Source organism: Heteronotia binoei, chromosome 7 (genome assembly GCF_032191835.1).
Source record: "Heteronotia binoei isolate CCM8104 ecotype False Entrance Well chromosome 7, APGP_CSIRO_Hbin_v1, whole genome shotgun sequence".
NCBI classification, from domain to species: Eukaryota; Metazoa; Chordata; class Lepidosauria; order Squamata; family Gekkonidae; genus Heteronotia; species Heteronotia binoei.
In genome coordinates, this window is record NC_083229.1 from 19160459 (window position 1) to 19181880 (window position 21422).

Here is a 21422-nt window from a genome sequence, read left to right on the forward strand (position 1 = left end):
GGCTTGAGTTAGCAGCCCCCAAAGGCATCCCCCCCCCCACCCGTTGGGCTGCTCCCTCATTCCCTGGGCGGGGGGTGAGGGTGTTTGTGGTGGGAGGGGGGGGGGTTGATTCTTCTTTAAGTGGGAGCAAAGGGGGGGGAGCAGCGCACTCCCGCCTGACGTCACTGGGCCATCAGCTGACCGAGCCGGGCTCTGCCTTTCCCAGTAGAAGCGGCGGCGGCTGCTGCAAGAGAGAAAGAGACCCGCCAGCCGGTCCTGCGCCCGGGCAAAGCTGGCGGTGGCGAGTCCGCCCAGCCTGGGAGCTCGCCTGTGAAACTGACATGAACCAGCCTGGGCGCGATGCCTGATTGCTGCTAGCCCAGCTTTTCCCTGCAGCTGATGGCCGGAGCGAGAAGGGCGCCGGGAGCGGGGTCTCTGCCCAGCGGCGGCTCCCAACTCCGGCCGCCCCGGGGCAGCCGCGCGGAAGGACGCGCTCTCTCGCCTCGCTTCCACTGCCTCTCTCCACTGCCGAACTGAGGCAGCCAGTTCGGCCAGCTGGGTCGTCTCTCCGGGAAGGGGAGGCGGGAGAGACTCAAGTCTCCCTGAAAGCTGGCGCCCCCGCCGAAGGAGGCTCTTCTCTCCAGCCAGATCGCTCCAGGCAGTCGACGTCCGGCGATGGCTCCCGCCTCCGGCGCCTCTCCCGCCTGCCCTGGGCTGAAGAAGTAACTGAGAGCTGAGCCTCCCTCCCTCGCTGCCGCCCTCCCCTTTTCCTCTCCCTTTCTCCCCTCCTTCCTCCCCCACCTCCCCAACCCCGAGCCGGCCATGTATCGCCGCAAGTCGCCGATCTCGAGAAAGAAAAGGAAAAGTCTTCTTTGCTTCCCGCCCGCCAGCTGGAGCGGTTTGGCATCCGCGGGGGCGCCGGCTCAGAGAGACGCCGCGGGACTGAGAAACCCCCCCGCTTCGCTGACCTTGTCAATTTCATCCCGGGCCTTCCGCTGGGACCACCGGCCGCCTTGTCAATTTCAGGAGTGAGTGCAAAGAGCCGCCCCGCCCCCCCATCCCAGTTGGAGCGAGTCGCTTTCGCTTTGCCTTTGGGCTTTTTTTAAAAAAACAATCCCTTCGTGTTTTCTCTCTCTCTCTCCCTGCACGGATGGCTGCTCTTCGATAGGAGACTTCCTCGAGGATTATATAGACCCAGGCGGAGAACTCCGCCAGCCCTCCCTGCTGAAGCTGTACAGAGAATAGAGTACCTGTTTGAAAAACCGCAAATCCTGTTTCCTGAAGCTCCCCGTCTCTCTCTTTCCCTCTGTCCTGGAGGCTGCCGGCTCCGAAGAAGTTGCATGCTCTCGCTGGGAACTATTCGCATCTCCTCCAGCCTCTCCTATAGATGCCTATCGATTATATAAGCTTGCCCTGCGCTTCCCTCGGAGGGGCTGCGGTTTGGTTTGGGGAAACCGCCGTTGCATCCGGTCCAGGAAGCTGGTCCCGGCTGGCTTCTCCGGTTACGAGGAGCTCAGGTGGCCAGGCTGGTGGGGTGGGGGAAAGAGCCCTGCCCGAAGCTCCGGAAGAGCCGCTGCTCGTCTGCGTAGCCGCGCCTGAGCTGGATTCTCTGGTTTGACATTGGACCGATGCTCTGGTTTGGTATAAGGCAATTGCTTTTCCCTGGGTCTGACTCCAGCTCGTGCCTGCAGCTTGCGGGATGGAAACGACCGGCTTGTCCTCCGTCGGGAACACCGGACCTCTGAACCCAAGGGGTACAGTTTGCTCGCCCGTAGCCCCCTTTTCCTTCTCGCCTTTGGACTCCAGGGGCCCAAGCGGGGGCCAATGAGCTTTGATTTTACCTAGCTCGCCTCCCCACTCTCCTGTTCTCCCCTGCTGAGATACCTGGGGGGCGGACGGGGGAATGCCGTTTTCCAAGCCGGTGACCCCCGCTGAGGGATATACAGTGCCAAAGGAGGCATGGGGAGGCGCCTTGCTTCTGAAATAACCCACTGACCCTCCCCCACACACCCAGAAGGGGTCAGTGGTGGGCCGCCTTTGGATGTGCTAGCGCCTTCCTCCCCCCCTGCCCCCGTCCTGATGATGGAGCTCTCCGAGGTGCGCTGCTTGAGCGATAGCGACGAGTTGTACACCATCAACCAGACGCCCCCTAGTGGCGGGGCCCGTTCCCAGCGCTTGCTGTGGCAGACCGCCGTGCGCCACATCACGGAGCAGCGCTTCATCCAGGAGCACGGCAAAGGGCTGGGGGCAGAGGAGGCCTGCTGCCCCAACCACTCCCACCACCCCCGGCGCCAGTCGGGGGGCAAGAGCCTCGGCGGCCACAACAACGGGGGCACCAAGGTCTTCCCAGAGCGCACCACCAGCAGCGGGGATTTGGGCTTCCTGCACCTGGAGTGCGCTCCCAGCAACTCAGACTTCTTCCTCAACTGGGGCTACACGTACCGGGGCGTGATCTTCCCCACCTTGCGCAACTCCTTCAAGTCGAGGGACTTGGAGCGCCTCTACCAACGCTACTTCCTGGGCCAGAGGCGCAAGTCGGAGGTGGTGGTGAACATCCTGGACGTGTTGACCAAGCTGACCCTCCTGCTGCTCCACCTCACCTTGGCCTTGGCCCCCATGGACCCCATCAAGGGCATCCTGCTGGGCTTCTTCACCGGCATCGAGGTGGTCATCTGTGCCTTAGTGGTGGTCAGGAAGGACACAACCTCATACACCTATCTTCAGTACAGTGGAGTGGTCACGTGGGTGGCCATGGCCACGCAGATCCTGGCTGCTGGCCTGGGTTGCGGCCTCCTCGGTGACGGCATCGGCTATGTGCTCTTCACCCTCTTTGTCACCTACAGCATGCTGCCTCTGCCCCTCACCTGGGCCATCTTGGCTGGCCTGGTCACCTCCGTCCTGCAGCTCACCATGCAGATAGTCATCCCCCGGCTGGCTGTGATCTCCATCAACCAGGTATTTCCTGTGGGTTCATTCTTCTTTCTGTCTTGGGTCGCCTTGGGTCTGTAACTGGTTGGTGCTTCTTCTGTATTCGGTCGTCTTGAGTCGGTTGCTTGTCGGGTACTTTTTCTTGGAGGTTTACTAATGATGCTGAGTATCGTTCTTTGGATGAAACAAACCTACCTCAAAATAGAGAGTGCATTCAGTTTGAGAGGGGCTGTGGCTCAGTGGAAGAGGTGCAGCTTTGGATGTAGAAGGCACCATGTCCAGGCGCTTCTTCTGTATTCGGTCATCTTGAGTCAATTGCTTGTCGGGTACTTTTTCTTAGGTTTACTTACGATGCTGAGTATCGTTCTTTGGATGAAACAAACCTACCTCACAATAGAGAGGGCATTCAGTTTGAGAGGGGCTGTGGCTCAGTGGAAGAGCCTCAGCTTTGGATGTAGTAGGCACCATGTCCCATCTCCAGCATCTCCAGTTAAGAGGACCAGGCAGTAGGTGATGTGAAAGACTTCAGCCTGACACCCAGGAGAACCATTACTGGTCTGAGTAAATAATACCAAGCTTGTGGGAGGGGCTGTGGCTCAGTGGCAGAGCATTTGCTTTGGATGTAGAAGGTCCCTGGTTCAATCTCCAGCAAGTCCAGGCAGAAGGTGATGTGAAAAGCATCAGACTGAGACCCTGGAAAACCACTGCCCATCTGAGTGGACAACACTGACCTTGATGGACCAATTGTCTGATTCAGTGTAGGGTAGCTTCATGTGTGTCCATGTGAGTTTCAACTATAGCAGGGGTGGCCAAACTGTGTGGCTCTTTCACACATATTGTGTGGCTTTCAAAGCCCTCACTGGCCCATTGGCTGGCTTGGAGAAGACATTTCTCTCTTTAAATCACGTCTCCAGGACAAGCCATCTGGTGGCTTGGAGAATGCATTAAAGTTAAAGTTGCTTTCTTTCCACCTCTCCCTCCCCTCTCCCCCATCTATTTGCCTCCCTCCCAAACATCTGACATTCATATATTGCGGCTCTCAAACAGCTGATGTTTATTTTAAGTAAGTAAGTAAGTTTGGCTACCCCTGAACTATAGCCTTTCTTCAGGCAAGAGATTGAGACATTTCATGAAATTGCTCCATCTCTGAATCACGTCTGCTGAGGGCAGATCTCCCTGTCATTTATTGATCAGATTATATGCAAACCAGTGACCACCCAATATTTGGTATCTTCAACTAGACAGCAGAGCAGCCTGGCCAAAGCAGCATCTACCGGCTCAGAAAGACAGAATTAAAATATATAATGCCCGGGTGGGAGACAGGGATGGAAAACCAGAAAGGAACTAAACTAATCCATGCAGTTAATCAAATGCCTAGGTAGATACGAAAGGATTTGGCATCTGAAGCAACTGGGTTTCCAGGAGGGCAGCTGAGAATGTTCTAAAGGTGCCACCACACAGAAGACCCTCTCTGTGAGTAGCTGCCCACCTGCCTTCCAAAAGTGGAGGCACACAAAGAAGGGACTTGGCTAAAGACTCCAATGGATAGGCAGGTGCTTATGTGAGCAGGCAGTCCTTTAAGCACGCTGGTCCCAGGCCACTTAGGGCTTTAAAGGGAATTACTAGCACTTTGAGCTATGCTCCAAAAGCTGTCACAGTAAAGCTAGAAACAAGAGGGATGGTGCTTTTTTCATGAGCAGCCAACTGGGTCATAGAGATGGCAGCTCTCCAAGAAAGGTGACAGCGAGGATCCAGATGGGGTCTCAGGAAAAAAAAAAAGAGGTGAGAGGACCAACAAGTCACATTTTGGAGCTCCAGTCATGTTTATCTCTCTCATTTCTCTCTCTGTCTTCTTCCATGGAGCACAGGATGGTAGACATGGATGCACATTTTAGAAATAACTTCTTGCTTTTTCAATTGTAAGCTCTTACATCTCAAAGGTCTCCTGTCTCACATTTCTAGGAGGCAACCTCAGCAGAAGGCCCTGGCTGCATGTCCGATTTGTTGGTCCTCCAGTGGAACTGGTTGGCCCTTGTGAGGGACCAGGTGTTCTGATTGGGCAGGGCACCTAGAACGTTCTTCAGAAGATAAGAAGAGCCCTGTTGGATCAGACTGGCGGTCCATCTAGTTCAGCCTCCTGTTTCACACAGTGGCCAACAGAAGAATCAACAACAGGGGATAGAACAGGGGTGGCCAAACTTCCTTAATGCAAGAGCCACATGGAATAAATGTTAGATGCTTGAGAGTCCCAAGACATGAACTTCAGATGAGGGAGGGAGGGAGGGAGGAAGGGAGGGAGGGAGGAAGGAAGGAAGGAAGGAAGGAAGGAAGGAAGGAAGGAAGGAAGAAGGAGGGAGGGAAGGAAGGAAGGAAGGAAGGAGGGAAGGAAGGAAGGAGGGAAGGAAGGAAGGAAGGAAGGAAGGAAGGAAGGAAGGAAGGAAGGAAGGAAGGAAGGAAGGAAGGAAGGAAGGAAGAAGGAGGGAGGGAAGGAAGGGAGGGAGGAAGGAAGGAAGGAAGGAAGGAAGGAAGGAAGGAAGGAAGGAAGGAAGGAAGGAAGGAAAATAGATGAGAGAGGTGGAGGTGGAAAGAAAGCAACTTTATCTTTAAATGCATTCTCCAAGTCGTCAGCTGGCTTGGCTTGGAGAAACAATTTCAAGAGAGGAATGCCTTTTCCAAGTCAGCTGGAATGAGAGGGGGTGGTCTTTGAGAGCCACGCAATATGCGTGAAAGAGGCAAGTGTGGTTCCCAAGCCATAGTTTGGCCACCCATGGTATAGAGGCTGAGGCCTTCCCCTGATGTTGCTTCCTAATACTGGTTTTCAGAGGTTTTCTGCCTTTGAAAATGGAGTTTCCCTTTAGTCACTTTAGCCACTGATGGACCTCTCCCTCCATGGATTTGTCTCATAGAGTCATAGAATCATAGAGATGGAAGAGATCCCCAGGTCATCTAGCACAGGGGTGGCCAACGGTAGCTTTCCAGATGTTTTTTGCCTACAACTCCCATCAGCCCCAGCCAACATGGCCAATGGTTGGGGCTGATGGGAGCTGTAGGCAAAAAAAAATCTGGAGAGCTACTGTTGGTCACCCCTGATCTATCACAACCCCCTTCGCAATGCAGGAAATTTCACAACTACCTCTTCTCCCACTCCCGAGAGCCAGTGTGGTGTAGCAGTAAAGTGCACAGACTCTTATCTTGGAGAATCAAGTCTTGATTCCCTACTCCTCCACATGCAGGTGCTGGGTGACCTTGGGCCAGCCACAGTTCTCTCAGAGCTGTCCCCACAACAGCAGTCCTCAGAGAGCTCTCTCTGCCTCACCTGCCTCGCAGGGTGGCTTTTGTGGGGAGGGGAAGGGAAAGGAGGTTGTAAGCCGCTCTGAGACTCTGAGTGAAGGGCGGGCTATAAATCCAATCTCTTCTTCTCTCTTCCCCCCACATCCCCAGTGGCCTCTGCTCCATGCCTAGAATATGCAAGTCTGAGTCTCATTCCCTTGGAAAGCTGTCTTGACTTGTGCTGATCAGTACATCACTCCTTGAGTCATCCCATATTATCCTCACCACAACCAGGGGTGGAATTTTAGCAGGAGCTCCTTTGCATATTAGGCCACACACCCCTGATGTAGCCAACTCTCTGAGAACTTACAAGGCTCTTTTTTGTAAGCTCTTGGAGGATTGGCTACATCAGGGGGTGTGGCCTAATATGCAAAGGAGCTCCTGCTAGAATTCCACCCCTGACCACAGCCCTTTCTTGACCTCCCCCCCCACACTTTCTTGATATCCCATCTTCCTTCCCATAGGGGACTCAACACTGCTTCTGTTGCTTTCCTCTCCCTTTTTATCCTCGCGACGACACTGCAAGGCTGAGAACGTGGGAGGAGCCAAGAACGCCTTCCTCTTTACTGACCCCAGGTCTACCAACGTTGGTGTTGGGGAGGGACAGTAGCTCAGTGGTAGAGCATCTGCTTGGGAAGCAGAAGGTCCCAGGTTCAATCCCTGGCATCTCCAAAAAAGGGTCCAGGCAAATAGGTGTGAAAAACCTCAGCTTGAGACCCTGGAGAGCCGCTGCCAGTCTGAGAAGACAATACTGACTTTGATGGACCAAGGGTCTGATTCAGCATAAGGCAGCTTCATATGTTCATATGTTCTACTCAGGATCGATGTTCCCTCTAAGCTGCAGAGCCTTGTCAGCAAAAATCCTACTTTGTGAGCAGTAGCGTTAAAGTTGTGAGCTACTGGCATGAAAGTGGCGAGCTGTCGCATCAATTAGTGTGCTCTGGGGCCATCCTTCCGGAGCGAAGACAAAAACGTGCGAGCTGGGGGCTAAAAATCTGTGAGCTAGCTCACGCTAACTCAGCTTAGAGGGAACACTGTTCAGAATGGCAGGGATTGTCCAGTCTTTTGCGTCAGGGTCACCTAACAAGCTTCCATGATAAAGTAGGGAGGATTCAGACCCAGGTCTCTTTTTTGTGGCAGGAGCTCCTGGGACTTTCTGTACGCCGAGCAGGTGTTCTACCACGGGGCTCTGGTCCCATCCCAATTTCAAATCGAAGCAGAATATAGAAGGGGAAAGAAGCCGGGGCACTTTCAGAATCATTCCTTTGGTGCGTGCGAGTGATAATGCCACGAAATGCCTCCTTTCGGTCCTCCGAGCTGTTGTTTGTCTGTGAGTTTGTTGATGAAGCTTCATCACGCAGGAGAACTGCTTTAATTGGGTACATTGTCTGGGATTTGTTTCCAGTTCGTCGCTTTGCCTCTTGTCGAAATGCATCCTCGGAATGCTGTTTTCTCCTCCAAGTGGGGACAATAACCATTCAAATGCACACATCTCTCTTCGTAACGGGCATCTTCTCTGGAGCGCTGCAATCAGCACTAGACCCCTTCCAGTTATTATTTTTTTTAATTTTATTTTATGCCACTGTAAAGGGGAAGTGAAATGTGACAGTGTCCCTAGGGTTACCTGCAAAGTCAGCAGCTGAACTGAAATGTCAGTCAAAGCATCCGTCGGATGGACAATCTGCTGAGGCTGGTTTCACAACCTGGTCGTGGATGCCTTTGCTGAACCAGTGGGTTGTTATCAGGGGTGGAATTCTAGCAGGAGCTCCTTTGCATATTAGGCCACTCACCCCTGATGGAGCCAGTGTGTATATATGTGTGTGTGTGTGTGTATTATTTTTTGGCCACTGTGTGACACAGAGTGTTGGACTGGAAGGGCCATTGGCCTGATCCAACAGGGCTTCTCTTACATTCTTATGTGACACAGAGTGTTGGCCTGGATGGGCCATTGGCCTGATCCAACATGGCTTCTCTTACATTCTTATGTGACACAGAGTGTTGGACTGGATGGGCCATTGGCCTGATCCAACATGGCTTCTCTTACATTCTTATGTGACACAGAGTGTTGGACTGGATGGGCCATTGGCCTGATCCAACATGGCTTCTCTTACATTCTTATGTGACACAGAGTGTTGGACTGGATGGGTCACTGGCCTGATCCAACATGGCTTCTCTTATGTTCTTATGTGACACAGAGTGTTGGACTGGATGGGCCATTGGCCTGATCCAACATGGCTTCTCTTACATTCTTATGTGACACAGAGTGTTGGACTGGATGGGCCATTGGCCTGATCCAACATGGCTTCTCTTATGTTCTCTTATGTCACACCTTTAAAACTAACAACATTTTATTCAGAACGTAAGCTTTCGTGTGCTCTAAGCACGCTTCATCAGACAAGGAATCAGGTACAGTGAGCAGAGCTACATCTAGCTGGTAGGCAGTGGTTTAGAATGGTAGAGTGGTTTAGAATAATCTTAACTCTAACGTAATTTTAATGATTTTAAGGATATTTTATAACTAAATTGTATATGAATTTATAACTGGAATTTATAATTGAAATTATTATATATGGTTTTATTGTACACTGTATTTATATGTTGTGAGCCGCCCTGAGCCTGCTTGCGGGGAGGGCGGGATACAAATAAAAAGTTGTTGTTGTTATTATTATTATTATTATTATTATTATTATTATTATTATTATTATTATTATTATTATTATTATTATTATTATTATTAAATGGTACAAATTTAAGATCCAATGACAGAATAGTAAAATTAACAAATTGAGCAAACCTTTGATCTGGGTAACATGAGCATGAGAAAGAAATAAAATGGTAATATGTCAAAATGTGAGAATGTCTGTTAGTCACTCTATTGTTATAAGCCTGGGTCAAAAAGAGGGCATTTCTTTCTCACAAAAGCATGGGAAGCCCTTTCAAGCCATAAACAGTGAACGCTATTGTCTTGAGGAGAGGACCTGTTTTACTTGGAGGGGAAGGTGAACTTGTGAACCAAGAGGTGTCCCTGATTCAGCTCATCTTCTGCATAACGTTTCAGCCGGGTCCGGCAAGAATCTGCGAGCGAAGTTTTTCACAGCCTCGAGATTCGTCCTGGTTGTTTGCTAATTGCTGCAGATGCAGAAAGTGTTAAAGGCGCAATTTTCGCACAAAGAGTTGCAAATCCCCATTTGTCAGGCAGGCAGCTTTGTGTGCTGCTGGTGCCCAGAATGGAAAGCTTGGGTTTGAAAGCATTTTTTTTTAAATGTGAAGAATCACCAGGCTATCAGCTGATATGCACTTGTAGCCAGATCATTTATTTGAAAAGAGACATTCTACCAAACACACACACAAACCCTCTGCAACTTCCAGATCAAATATGTAGCTAACACGAGGGCTTTTTTTTGGTAGCAGGAACTCCTTTGCATATTAGGCCACACACCCCTGATGCAGCCAATCGTCCAAAATCTTAAAGTAGGCCCTGTAAGAAGAGGCCTGTAAGATCTTGGAGGATTGGCTACATCAGGGAGGCGTGGCCTAATATGCAAAGGAGTTCCTGCTACAAAAAAAGCCCTGTAGCTAACACAACAGCCAGTTAGAACCACATGACTAGGGTTGCCAAGAGAACACTATCTTGCTCTCTTTGTTGAGGCTTTCCATCTGGAAATGGGCAGCTGAAGAATTGCCTGGTATGGGGATTTAGATAGATTTTATTTACGGAAAAAGCCAACATCTGAAACAAAAGGGATATCCATAAGAACTATCTGTAAAACATGATAAAAGCATTATGACATTATTAAAATTGGAAAAAAAATACAGAAATGGCCATTAAAACAAACATACTCTGGGATTTTAAGCTACTAGTAATTTTCTTGTCCTAAAGATGAACCAACCAAATTTAGCTATTTTAAGAGTAACTGCAGGATATTTGCCCTCCAGGAGTTCTTTAAGTTGGCATTTTTTTTTTGACTGCTAGTAGGGGGAGTAATCATGGAAGGCAGGAGGGATTCTCTATCCTTACTGTACACCTTGCATTCATAAAAGGCATGAACTAATGACTCTATGCCATCATTACAGCAAGGGCATATACGAGCTTCATAGGGGATTTTCCTGCATCTACCCAGTTTTGTGTAGTGGTTAAGTGCACGGACTCTTAACTGGGAGAACCGGGTTTGACTCCCCACTCCTCCACTTGCACCTGCTGGAATGGCCTTGGGTCAGCCATAGCTCTGGCAGAGGTTGTCCTTGAAAGGGCAGCCACTGTGAGAACTCTCTCAGCCCCACCCACCTCTAAGGGTGTCTGTTGTGCGGGAGGAAGATAAAGGAGATTGTGAGCCGCTCTGAGACTGAGATTTGGAGTGGAGGGCGGGATATAAATCCAATATCTTCTTCTTCTTCTCTGTAACTGCAGAAGGGAGGGTGTCCCACCTCATAAGGGAGAATTTTCTTCCGTATTCATGGTTTTCTAGGTGAAACAAATAGGGCATGGGAGATAACCTATGAAACGGCTCTATAGAGGTGCACCATTTTTGTGAGTTATTTAAGCCAGTTTGTCTGGCAGTATCTAATATCCTTTGTGCCGCCATCACTCTTGCCTTATCACATGCCAAGTTGCTAGGGTATTGGCTTGAGAGGCCATAAATAACATCACCTAGTAAACAATAATCCTATTGGTTGGAAGTGCCATCAAGTCCCAGCTGACTTACGGTGACCCATTAGGGTGTTCAAAGCAAGAGACCGACAGAGTTGGTTTGCCATTGCCTGCCTCTGCATAGCAGCCCTGGGCCTCTTGGTGGTCAGGGCCGGTGCTAGGCTTTCTGGCGCCCCACCCACTAGTGACCCCGTGATTAAAAGAAATAGTGAAATTGAAGAGTGCCAAACTTGAAACTTTTCACATTTTTAATTTACTAATTTTTGATTTTTCGAAGGAAAAAAAAAAGTGACATTCTTAAAAAAAATCATGAGAAGAAGTGCTTGCCGGCCATGTTAGGAAGGAGGGTGGCAGAATAGGATGAGGTGGGAGGCCGAGTCATAAATAGGGGAGAGGGAGGTGGCTTGGCTTTGTTGAGGGCCGCTTGGTGATGGGAGAGGACAAGGGGACAGTGGTCAGGAGCCAGAGTCATGCGCCAGGGAGTGGGCACCCAGTGGTGCCCCCTAGGCCAGGCAGTGCTCTAGGCGACTGCCTACTTTGCCTACTCCCATGCACCTGCCCTGTTGGTGGTCAGTTTGGTGTAGTGGTTAATTGTGCGGACTCTTATGTGGGAGAACCGGGTTTGATTCCCCGCTCCTCCACTCGCACCTGCTAGCATGGCCTTGGGTCAGCCATAGCTCTGGCAGAGGTTATCCTTGAAAGGGCAGCTGTTGTAAGAGTCCTCTCAGTCCCACCCACCTCACAGAGTGTCTGTTGTGGGGGAGGAAGGTAAAGGAGATTGTAGGCCGCTCTGAGCCTCTGTCCTTGAAAGGGCAGCTGCTGTGAGAGACCTCTCCAGCCCCACCCACCTCACAGGGTGTCTGTTGTCGGGGAGGAAGGTAAAGGAGATTGTGAGCCGCTCTGAGACTCTTCGGAGTGGAGGGTGGAAAACAAATCCAATATCTTCTTCCTTCCTTCGTCTAGCGGCTCTCAAACATCTGACGTTCATGTCTTGTGACTCTCAAACATCTGACGTTCATTCTATGTGGCCAGTGTGGTGTAGTGGTTAAGTGTGCGGTCTCTTATCTGGGAGAACCGGGTTTGATTCTCCACTCCTCCACTTGCACCTGCTAGCATGGCCTTGGGTCAGCCATACCTCTGGCAGAGGTTGTCCTTGAAAGGGCAGTTTCTGTGAGAGCTCTCTCAGCCCCACCTACCTCACAGGGTGTCTGTTGTGGGGGAAGGAGATAAAGGAGATTGTGAGCTGCTCTGAGACTCTGGATGGAGGGTGGAATATAAATCCAATGTCGTCTTCTTCTCTTCCTCCTCCTCCTCCTCCCATCCAAGTACTAACCACAGCCAAATCTCACTTGGAATCTGAGATCTGATGAGACTGGACTTGCTTGGGCCACCCAGGTCTAGTCAACATCCCATTAAGCCTGTATTATTTGAACATGCCTCCCCCCCGTCCCCAGGCAGTTCACCACCCACCGCATGGCTAGCAATGTACAACCTCCAGTGGCTAGAAACATACTTAAACAACAGCGACTCCCTCTCTCACGCACAAAACTTTTCATTGAACTAGGGTTAACAGCTCTGGGTTGGGATTTGGGGACGGAATCTGGGGAGGATAGGAAGAAGAAGAAGATGATGAAGATATTGGCTCACAATCTCCTTTCCCTTCCTCCCCCACAAAAGACACCCTGTGTGGTGGGCGGGGCTGAGAGGGCTCTCACAACAGCTGCCCTTTCAAGGACAACCTCTGCCAGAGCTATGACTGACCCAAGGGCATCCCAGCAGGTGCAAGTGGGGGAGTGGGGAATCAAACCCGTTCTCCCAGATAAGAGTCCACGCACTTAACCACTACACCAAATTGGGACATCAACGAGGTGCAATGCCACCCACCTAAGCCGCCATTTTCTCCAGAGGAACTCATCTCCATAGCCTGGAGATCAGTTGTAACCCCAGGAGGTTTCCAGGGTCCCTCTGGTGGTTAGTAATCATATATTGAACTGATTTCTTTACCTTCATCTTTCACCTGCTGTTTTCATTGAGACTCTAGGTCAGGGGTGGCCAAACTTGCTTTATATAAGAGCCTCGCTGAATAACAGTCAGATGTTTGAGAGCTGCAAGGCATGAACATCAGATATTTGAGAGCTGGGAGAACAGATTTAAAGTCACAGTCTGACTTGGCTCGGAGAATAGATTTAAAGAGAGAAATGCCTTCTCCAAGCTGGCTGATAGGGCAGTGGGGGCTTCAAGAGCCACACAATAAGTGTGAAAGAGCCACAGAGTTTGGCTACCCTTGCTCTAGGTAGATTACCAAATCAAAAGCCATAGCCAAAGACCAATAAACACATTCTGTGAGCAATGCATTGATATTTGATTGCTTGACTAGAGAGCAGAGAACTAAACGAAGCATCTCACATCCCCTAAAAAATGCAGTCCGGGGACGGGGATTATTAATTTATCCATTCTGTTCTGCATTTCTCTCTCCCTCTCTCTCTCTCCCCCTCTCTCCCCTCTCTCACTCTTTGCATTTTCATATTTATATGTGCATGTGTGTGTGCAGGGCTTTTTTTTGGGTAGCAGGAACTCCTCTGCCTATTAGGCCACACACACCCCGATGTAGCTACTCCTCCTGGAGCTTACAGTAGGCCCTGTATGAAGAGCCCTGTAAGCTCATGGAGGATTGGCCACATCAGGGGTGTGCGGCCTAATATGCAAAGGAATTCCTGCTACAAGAAAAGCTCTGGAAGCAACACATGAAATTCTCTGGGGCTTCCTCAACTCTCAGGAGATTACTTCCTCTTGCGAGAGTTCTGCCAACCATTTTGGTTGCCATGGCTAAGCTCTCACATGAAGGAGTCTCACAAGAGTTTGGTGAACTGTCCTGCTGATCAAAAGAGTCATGGGGGTGGGGGACTAAAGAGGTAAAACGGATTACCTCCTTTTGCTCCTTTGGCTATAGTCAATCGCAGGGCTTTTTTTTTTTTTGTATAAAGAGCCCTGTAAGCTCTTGGAGGACTGGCTACATCAGGAGTGCACGGCCTAATAGGCAAAGGAGTTCCTGCAACAAGAAAAGCCCTGTGTGTGTGTGTGTGTGTGCACGTGCTCATGCATGTGTGAGTGTGTACACCTCGAAGTCATGGTGACCTCTGGTGACTGACCCCTACGTAGGGTTGCCAATCCCCAGGTGGGGGCAGGGGATCCCCCGGTTTGGAGACCCTCCCCCCACTTCAGGGTCGTCAGAAAGCAGGGGGAGGGGAGGGAAATGTCTGCTGGGATCTCTGTTATTCCCTATGGAGATTTATTCCCATAGAAAATCATAGAGAATTGATCCGCGGGTATCTGGGGCTCTGGGGGGGGGGGCTGTTGTTCGTGGTAGAGGCACCAAATTTTCGGTGTAGCATCTAGTGACTCTCCCCAAAATACCCCCCAAGTTTCAAAAAGATTGGACCAGGGGTTCCAATTCTATGAGCCCCCAAAGAAGGTGCCCTTATTCTTCATTATTTCCTATGGAAGGAAGGAATTGAAAAGGTGTGCTGTCCCTTTAAATGTGATGGCCAGAACTCCCTTTGGAGTTCAATTATGCTTGTCACAGCCTTGATCTTGGCTCCACCCCTAATGTCTCCTGGCTCCACCCCCAAAGTCCCCAGATATTTCTTGAATTGGACTTGGCAAGCCTAGCCCTACGGGGGGCCTGGAGGGTATTTAGGGAGGTGGCTGAATAAAACTCCCCCCCCCCCATCGCCTCCTGACTGTTCATATTCCAAGGAGGACTCCCATCCAAGTACTTTCCAGAGTCATCCCTGCTTAGCTTCCAAGATCCGATGAGATTGGGCTTGCCAGGGCTATCTAGGTCAGGGCCGTGCTGCATCTCTCGAAAGAGGCTCAAGGCAGCGTAGAGGTAGCCCTAAACATGAAAGTGTCATTTATTCACCATGGCTAATACCCACCGATGGAGCTCCTGTCTTTATTGCTAGCGTTCTATTAGAATAGACAAAGATTGGCAAATATCTATAAATAGCTGGTACCCGTAAATAGCAGGCAGCATGGCCACGTTGTGAAAAAGGAACATTTCTACATAGTAAAAAAGCCAAGGCTGGGGATAAATGCAGCCCATTAAAACACTGGACCCAAACAGAAGAAGACCATAGATTTATATTCCGCCCTCCACTCTGAATCTCAGGGTCTGTGAGCCACCCTGGGCCTGCCTTCGGCGGGAGGGCGGGAAATAAATAAATAAATAAATAAGTCTCAAAGATGCTCACAATCTTCTTTACCTTCCCCCCCCCAACAGACGCCCTGTGAGGTAGGTGGGGCTGAGAGAGAAGCTGTTCTTTCAAGGACACCTCTGCGAGAGTTATGGCTGACCTAAGGCCATTCCAGCAGCTGCAAGTGGAGGAGTGGGAAATCAAACCCAGTTCTCCCATATAAGAGTCCGCGCACTTAACCAATACACCAAGCTGGCTTCTCAGGACTGTATTATGAATTTTGTAGGCCTGAGGCCTTCTTGGACCCCTCCTGCCAAAATAATAGCAATATTAAACATTATTTTCGATATTACTTTAAATACTTACAATTTTAGACAAAAAACCGTTTTTTTGAAAAATGTCTGTGCTGTAGTAATCTTGAGTAGGCTGCTCAGGTGTTGTTCAAATGTGTACTTCACCCAAAGAGTGATTAACACATGGAATTCACTGCTCAGATTTATTGACATTCATGACAGAAATCTCATGGTCGATGCTTTGAGCCTAAGACCCAGGGGAAAACATGAAATGGCTGGGAATTGTGAACTTTTGTATCTAAGTCACTTCATGTGCTGGACAACCAATGGAGAAAACAGCTCCTGTGCGGTTGAGCAAACCTGGCCCAGCTTTGCTCTGTAGCTCCTGTGCGGCTGAGCAAGCCTGGCAAAGCAAGCTGGGATGCAGAAGGAAGCAAGAGAGAGAGAAGGAAACAGATGACAAGACGTTGCTTGTGGGCCAGATAGGAGCCCTCCCGAGCCAGTTGCTCGGGAGCCTGATTCAGCCCTCGGGCCACATGTTTGATATCCTTGTTCTAAAAGATGGGAAGGGCACCCCTCCCTGTTTTCTTAGGATAAAAGGACTGAGATCTCCATTACTACTTGTGCCTGATGAAGAGTCCTCTGACCCTCAAAAGTGTACCTCCTCAAACTTTTGTTGGTCTCTATTAACATGCTACTTGACTCAAATAAGACCGTTCCAGTGACCTGTGCATTGTGGAGAAGGGCTTTTCCCCAGAGCCACAGGATATGGTTCCCAGATAGGTTTGTGATTCCCCAAACTCTCCTCTTTTGAAGCTAGATTTGGAAGTCCTTTCTTCATTTCATTAGGTGCATGAGTCATGCCAACACTCCCTATGAGCCAGGGAATTTGCTCTTTTATTTTTCTCCCGCTCCCCGAATGCAGCCGTTTAGAATCACCTCTCTGTACTTTGGGGAAATTGCTCTCTCTATTTATACCCTGCGCTATGATTCAATTCCATCGGTCTTCCTGAGCAGATTATCAGGTGAGCATGAAGGGCAGGGATGAAAGGACAATAAACCTAGAAGAAAGGAGAGCATCGGAACCGGGTTGTTTCTACAGCAGGAGGCCACTTGGTAGGTAGGGCTGTCAACAAGCCTGGAGAAAAAAATGTTTAGTACAGGCTTACAGTGTGGAAATAGGCAGGTGAGCAGAGTCAGGCAGAGTCAGCTTGGTGTCGTGGTTAAGTGTGCGGACTCTTATCTGGGAGAAACGGGTTTGATTCCTTCCCCACTCCTCCCCTTGCAGCTGCTGGAATGGCCTTGGGTTAGTCATAGCTCTTGCAGAGTTGTCTATGAAAGGGCAGCTTCTGGGAGAGCACTCTCAGTCCCACCAACATCACAGGGTATCTGTTGCGGGGGGAGAAGATATAGGAGATTGTAACCCACTGTGAGTCTCTGATTCAGAGAGATGGGCGAGGTTTTTTTTTTTTTTTTAAACAAACAGATTCTTTATTAACACTTCCATATATCCATAAACAATAACCAACCAACAAACAAACTGTACATGAATCAAACATACCAAACTCACCCACCCTTCACCCAAGGAGCTTATGCGGCTTTATCTAAGCACACATCCGGTTTTCTCATAGTAAAATCCATACTTTTTAACCATATGTTTAAATCTACAGTCTTCTTCTTCTCTTCCTTCCTTCCAGTTTTGTGTAGTGGTTAAGTGTGAGGACTCTTATCTGGGAGAACCGGGTTTGATTCCCCACTCCTCCCCTTGCAGCTGCTGGAATGACCTTGGGTCAGCCATAGCTCTCGTAGGAGTTGTTCTTGAAAGGGCAACTTCTTGGAGAGCTCTCTCAGCCACCACCATCATCCTTATCATCATCATCTCTCTCTCTCGGCTTGGCTTCGCGAACGAAGATTTAAGAAGGGTGCAATAGTCCACGTTTGCTGCAGGCTCGCTGGTGGCTGACAAGACCAATGTGGACAATAATACATTTGCTTGCTTCAATGCTTACTGATGATGGCAAATGTATCTATATTCCTCCCCACCCAGTGTGAACCAGTAAGTGCTATTATACCAAAGCACCTGGACATATTGCCTAATGGCGGAAATGGAATGGTATAATAGCATCAATATTGATTTTTTTTTTAAAAAAAAATTGTTTCCCTTTTTATTTTATTTACATGATTTATAGTCTGCCTTCTCATAGGGACCTAAGGCCAATTGTGCATACTGAGTAGGTAGCAGGGCTTTTTATGTAGCAGGAACTCCTTTGCATATTAGGCCACACATCCCTTGGTGAAGCTGATCCTTCTGGAGCTCACAGTAGGCCCTATATGAAGAGCCCTGTAAGCTCCAAGAGGATTGGCTACATCAGGGATGTACACAGGGCCTTTTTTTTAGCTAGAATGCACAGGAACTCAGTTCTGGCTGGTTTGGCATCAGGGAAGAAGAAGAAGATAGAAGATATTGGATTTATATCCCGCCCTCCACTCCGAAGAGTCTCAGAGCGGCTCACAATCTCCTTTACCATCCCCTCCCCCCAACAGACAACCTGTGAGGTAGATGAAGATATTGGATTTATATCCCGCCCTCCACTCCGAAGAGTCTCAGAGCGGCTCACAATCTCCTCTACCTTCCTCCCCAACAGACACCCTGTGAGGTAGATGAAGATATTGGATTTATATCCTGCCCTCCACTCCGAAGAGCCGAAGAGCGGCTCACAATCTCCTTTACCTTCCTCCCCCACAACAGACACCCTGTGAGGTAGATGAAGATATTGGATGTATATCGCGCCCTCCACTCCAAAGAGTCTCAGAGCGGCTCACAATCTCCTTTACCTTCCTCCCGCACAACAGACACCCTGTGAGGTAGATGAAGATATTGGATTTATATCCCGCCCTCCACTCTGAAGAGTCTCAGAGAGGCTTACAAACTCCTTTACCTTCCTCCCACACAACAGACACCCTGTGAGGTGGGTGGGGCTGGAGAGGGCTCTCACAGCAGCTGCCCTTTCAAGGACAACCTCTGCCAGAGCTTCGGCTGACCCAGGGCCATGCTAGCAGGTGCAAGTGGAGGAGTGGGGAATCAAACCCGGTTCTCCCAGATAACGGGGTGTGGCCTAATATGCAAATAAGTTCCTACTCGGCTTTTTCTACCCAAAAGCCCTGTGTGAAAGAATGGTGATGTCAGGGGGTGTGGCCTATTATACAAATGAGTTCCTGCTTTGCTTTTTCTACATACAAAGTCCTGCTACATACAAAGGAGTTCCTGCTACAAAAAAAAAGCCTTGGTAAGTACAACCAATTCAATGGGACCTTCAGTAACCAGTGCATTGACATTGTAGAAACCTGCAGCCACCGGAAAGCACTGAAGCCTAGCATAAGCATTCCCATGACACAATTACATAATAGGACCCTACTTTCAGTGGTGATATCTTTTGCAGCATTAAAGGCCAAGGTCCCTAATCTCTTAGCCAGGCGAGTTTGTGAACCATTTCGTATAGTACAAGAGGCCAGGAGCACCTTAAAGCTTAACGGAATTTGTGGCAGGGGTTGAGTTTTTGTGAGTCACTGCTCACTTCTTCAGATACAGCTAGAATGTGAGTCCGCGGCTGCCATCACACACACTAAATAATGCACTTTTAATCCACTTTCAAAGCACTTTCCAACTGGATTTTCCCAGTTCACACAGTAAAATCCGCTTGGAAAGTGCCTTGAAAGTGGATTTAAAGTGCATTATTTAGTGCGTGTGTGTGATCGCAGCCCATCTGTTCTATCTTGGAGAGTGAGGTGAGTTCAGACGTTTAAAATCTCAGCCCCTCACTCATAAAGGTTCCTCCCCTGCCACAAATTCTGTCACTCTCTAAGGCAGGGGTGTCAAATATGCGGCCCGGGGGCCAAATCAGGCCTTCAGAGGGCTCCTATTGGGCAGTTTTTGTGTAGCCCTGCCCAGTAAGCTCTTGGAGGACTGGCTACATCAGGGGGGTGTGGCCTAATATGCAAAGGAGTCCGTGCTGCAAAAAAAAGCCCTGGAGACCACAAGGTTTTCAAGGTCTAAGCTTTCCAAGAGGCAAAACTCCCTTCATCTGACGTGAGTAGAAAAACTATCGGTTGGAAGCTATGGACAATTGTAGCTAAATTGAACGTACTATTCCCTCTGCATATCGACCGCAGGAGCAGGCAACTGCAAGACTTCAAAGGTATCTCACTTGGATGCTGAATTCACTCAATGAAATTAATGAGCAATTGGCTTAGAACAGATGAAAGGAAGTGCTCCTTCGCCCAAAGAGGAATTAACACATGCAATTCACTGCTGCAAGAAATGGTGGCAGCTCCAAGCAGAGACAGCTTCGGGGAGGGGGGGAGGGATTGGATAAACATGTGGAGCAGAGGTCCCTCAGTGGCTATTAGCCACAAGGTCTAGATCAGTGTTTCCCAAAGTGGGCGATATTGCCCCCTGAGGGGTGCTGGAATGATCCAGGGGGGTGGTAGTAACCTTGGGTGCAATTGGGGGACAGTGAATAAAAATAAGGGGACAGTGGAAGCATAATGGGAGAAGAGAAGAGAAGGGAGGTGTCAAAACATCACGTTTCTGGGAGGGGTCCAGAATTTCTAATTTAGAGAAAAAAATTCCAATTAACAAAAAAAAAAAAGGGTTCCTTTTTGTCTGCTGCTTAGTGCGAATTCACCCAATTAGAATAGTAATGAAGATCAGAACTTCTTCCAATTAAAATATGAGAAGGATGCAGCTTATTTACGATACAGAATTAAAAAACAGAGGTGTACAAACAAGAAACACAGAAACAGAAAACCTTCTTAGTCTATCCCAGCCAATACTTGCTACAGCTAGCAGCTTCTCAAGATTGCTTGCAGTTTCTGTCTCAGCAATACAGTTCAAGTCATGACAGTGGAAGCACTGAGACAATTGGACAAAATTCTCTGGAGAGTTCCAAGCTGTAGCTTTCTCCTCACAAGGTTTTCTGCAGAGTCTCAAGTCTCTTACAGTCCTCTGGTTACCAGGTGGTTGCTTCAGTTTTCAGCCAACTGCAGTGCCCCAGACACAGAGTGTCTTCTGCAGGGCCAGCGTGTGGGAGTAGGTGGGGTAGGTGATTGCCTAGGGTGCCACCCTGGCAAGGGGCACTGCTGGGTGCTCCCTTAGTCCCCCTTGCCATGTGGCACGATCGCGCCAGCCAGCAGGCAAGCCAAGAGCCCTGGGCGCCACTGCTTTTCTTTGCAGGGCAAACATTGCCTGGGCTTGTCAGAGGCTTTCAAGGAAGCCTCTGAAGAGCTGACAAGCGCAATGGGAAGGTGCCGCCCACTCAACCACTTTCAACCCGAAAGCAGCAGGCAGCAGAGGCTTCTTTTGAAGCCTCCGACAAGCACAGACAATGTTTGCCCTGTGAAGGAAAGTGGCGGTGCAGCAGCACTTGTGCGTGCTGCCTGGAACTCTGGGCTTGCCTGCTGGCTGGCGTGATGATGTCATTGCCCGTGCGCAAAGGATATTCCCCCCTTAGGAGCACACAGGGGGGGCGCTGAGTAATTTTTTTTTTTTTCTGAAAAGGGGGCATTAGGCCAAATAAGTTTGGGAACCTCTGGTCTAGATGGAACGCTCTGTCGGGGGCTGCAGTCACACACACTAAGTAATGAACTTTCCATCCACTTTCAATGCACTTTCCAAATGGACTCTGCTGTATCAACTGGCAAACTGGAAAGTGCATTGAAAGTGCGTTATTTGCCAGTTTGCACAATAAAATCCATTTGCAAAGCGCATGGAAAGTAGATTGGAAATACATTATCCAGTGTGTGTGGTTGCAGCCTGGGACCATGATGCTCTGTATTCTTGGTCCTTGGGGGGCAACAGGGGGAGGGCTTCTGAGTTGTGGCCCCGCTCGTGGACCTCCTGATGGCACCTGGGTTTTGGCCACTGTGTGATGCAGAGTTTTGGAATGGATGGGCCATTGCCCTGTTCCATCGCGGCTTCTTTTGTCTTCTTATGTTCTTATATAGGTGGGCCTCGACATGATCTTTCCTGGCCCTTCTTATGTTCTTGTA

At 49.4% G+C, this 21422-nt stretch overlaps 1 protein-coding gene across 2 annotated transcripts in view; it reads left to right on the plus strand.

Moving 5' to 3' along the window:
• Positions 1 to 2054: 2054 nt before the first annotated feature.
• ADCY8 (adenylate cyclase 8) overlaps positions 2055 to 21422 on the plus strand; it is a 198811-nt gene continuing 179443 nt past the window's right edge. For both annotated transcript variants that reach the window (XM_060243211.1, XM_060243212.1), the window contains exon 1: positions 2055 to 2934. In XM_060243211.1, the coding sequence (XP_060099194.1) occupies positions 2059 to 2934 (876 nt within the window). In that variant the 5' untranslated portion in view covers positions 2055 to 2058. The remainder of the gene's footprint in view (positions 2935 to 21422) is intronic.